The sequence below is a fragment of the Orycteropus afer genome, unplaced genomic scaffold (genome assembly GCF_000298275.1).
Source record: "Orycteropus afer afer isolate SDZICR_OR568_19922 unplaced genomic scaffold, OryAfe1.0 scaffold00663, whole genome shotgun sequence".
NCBI classification, from domain to species: Eukaryota; Metazoa; Chordata; class Mammalia; order Tubulidentata; family Orycteropodidae; genus Orycteropus; species Orycteropus afer.
This window is the reverse complement of record NW_006922250.1, coordinates 108,200-109,275: the sequence shown is the minus strand read 5'-3', so window position 1 is coordinate 109,275 and position 1,076 is coordinate 108,200. Positions and strand designations below refer to the sequence as shown.

At 64.2% G+C, this 1,076-nt stretch overlaps 1 protein-coding gene across 1 annotated transcript in view; it reads left to right on the top strand.

The window, feature by feature from the left end:
- GTPBP6 (GTP binding protein 6 (putative)) overlaps window positions 1-1,076 on the top strand; it is a 21,465-nt gene that overhangs the window by 5,360 nt on the left and 15,029 nt on the right. The window contains exon 6 of the mRNA XM_007956770.1: window positions 439-597. Within this exon, the coding sequence (XP_007954961.1) occupies window positions 439-597 (159 nt within the window). The remainder of the gene's footprint in view (window positions 1-438; window positions 598-1,076) is intronic.

The window sequence follows — 1,076 nt, the reverse complement described above, 5'->3', positions numbered from 1 at the left end:
TAGTGAGTGCATGTGGAGTTGGGATGTGGATGTGTCTTTGGGGCCAGCACTCAGCCCAACATCTGTCAGAACCCTTCTTCCGGGGCTTCTCCCAGGCCCGACTGTGCTGAGTGAGTGGGACTTCTATGACCTCACGGGGCTCACACAAGGAAACCCGCCTCACTGCCCCAGCAGGTTCCCCCAGGGCAGGAAGAGCCCACCTGCCGTGGGCTGGGGAGACCGCGCCGGCCGTGGGGTGGGTAGAGCCTGGCAGGATGCTCCAGTCGCTGTGGACGCCGTGCAAGTGGCCAGTCCCCACTCTGTCCCGAGGGCACCCCCAGCACAGCCCCTGTGCCTCCTCCCGCGCCTGCCGGCTGACTCGGGGTCCGCCCCGTGTGTCCACTGACTCACCTTCTCCTACGTCTGCTCACTGATGTTTACCATCCTGGGTGTTGGCAGGAGAAACGTTCGTGGAAATGCAGCAGCGTCTCTTGAAGGAAAAGGAGGTGAAGATCAGGAGGGCCCTGGAGAGGCTCAGGAGGAAAAGGTGTCTTCTGCGGAAGCAGCGCCAGAGGCGGGAGTTCCCTGTCGTCGCCGTCGTGGGCTACACAAACTGTGGTGAGTGAGCGGTGGTGTGGCTCAGGACACGGGACGCCCCGCTGGAGGTTAGACCGGGGCACGGTGGGGCCGCGGCAGGATCCTCCTCTTCCGTGAGGGAGACCCGGGTTCCCCTCCTGCCCAGTGCACCCCGTACACGGCCACCACCTCTCCGTCCTGGGAGCCTTGGGGTGTGGCTGTGATGCTGAATGGGTTTCAGCAGAGCTTCCAGCCCCAGAAGGACCAGGAAGAAAGGCCTGGCAATCCGCTCCCAGCACTTGGCCCATGGGATCCCTGGCGGGGGCTGCAGCTGCTCACGGGGGTGGGCCCGGCTGGGCAGCGTGTGTTCTGTGGGGCATGAGGTCACCGTGAGTCAGGCCGACTGGACAGTAGCTAGCGCCCACGGTGCCGGACTGGCTGCAGCTGAGAGCACCCACCCACAGACACTAGAAGGCCGCAGCCCTTACCAGTCGTCACACACCAGCATATGCTCCACAACT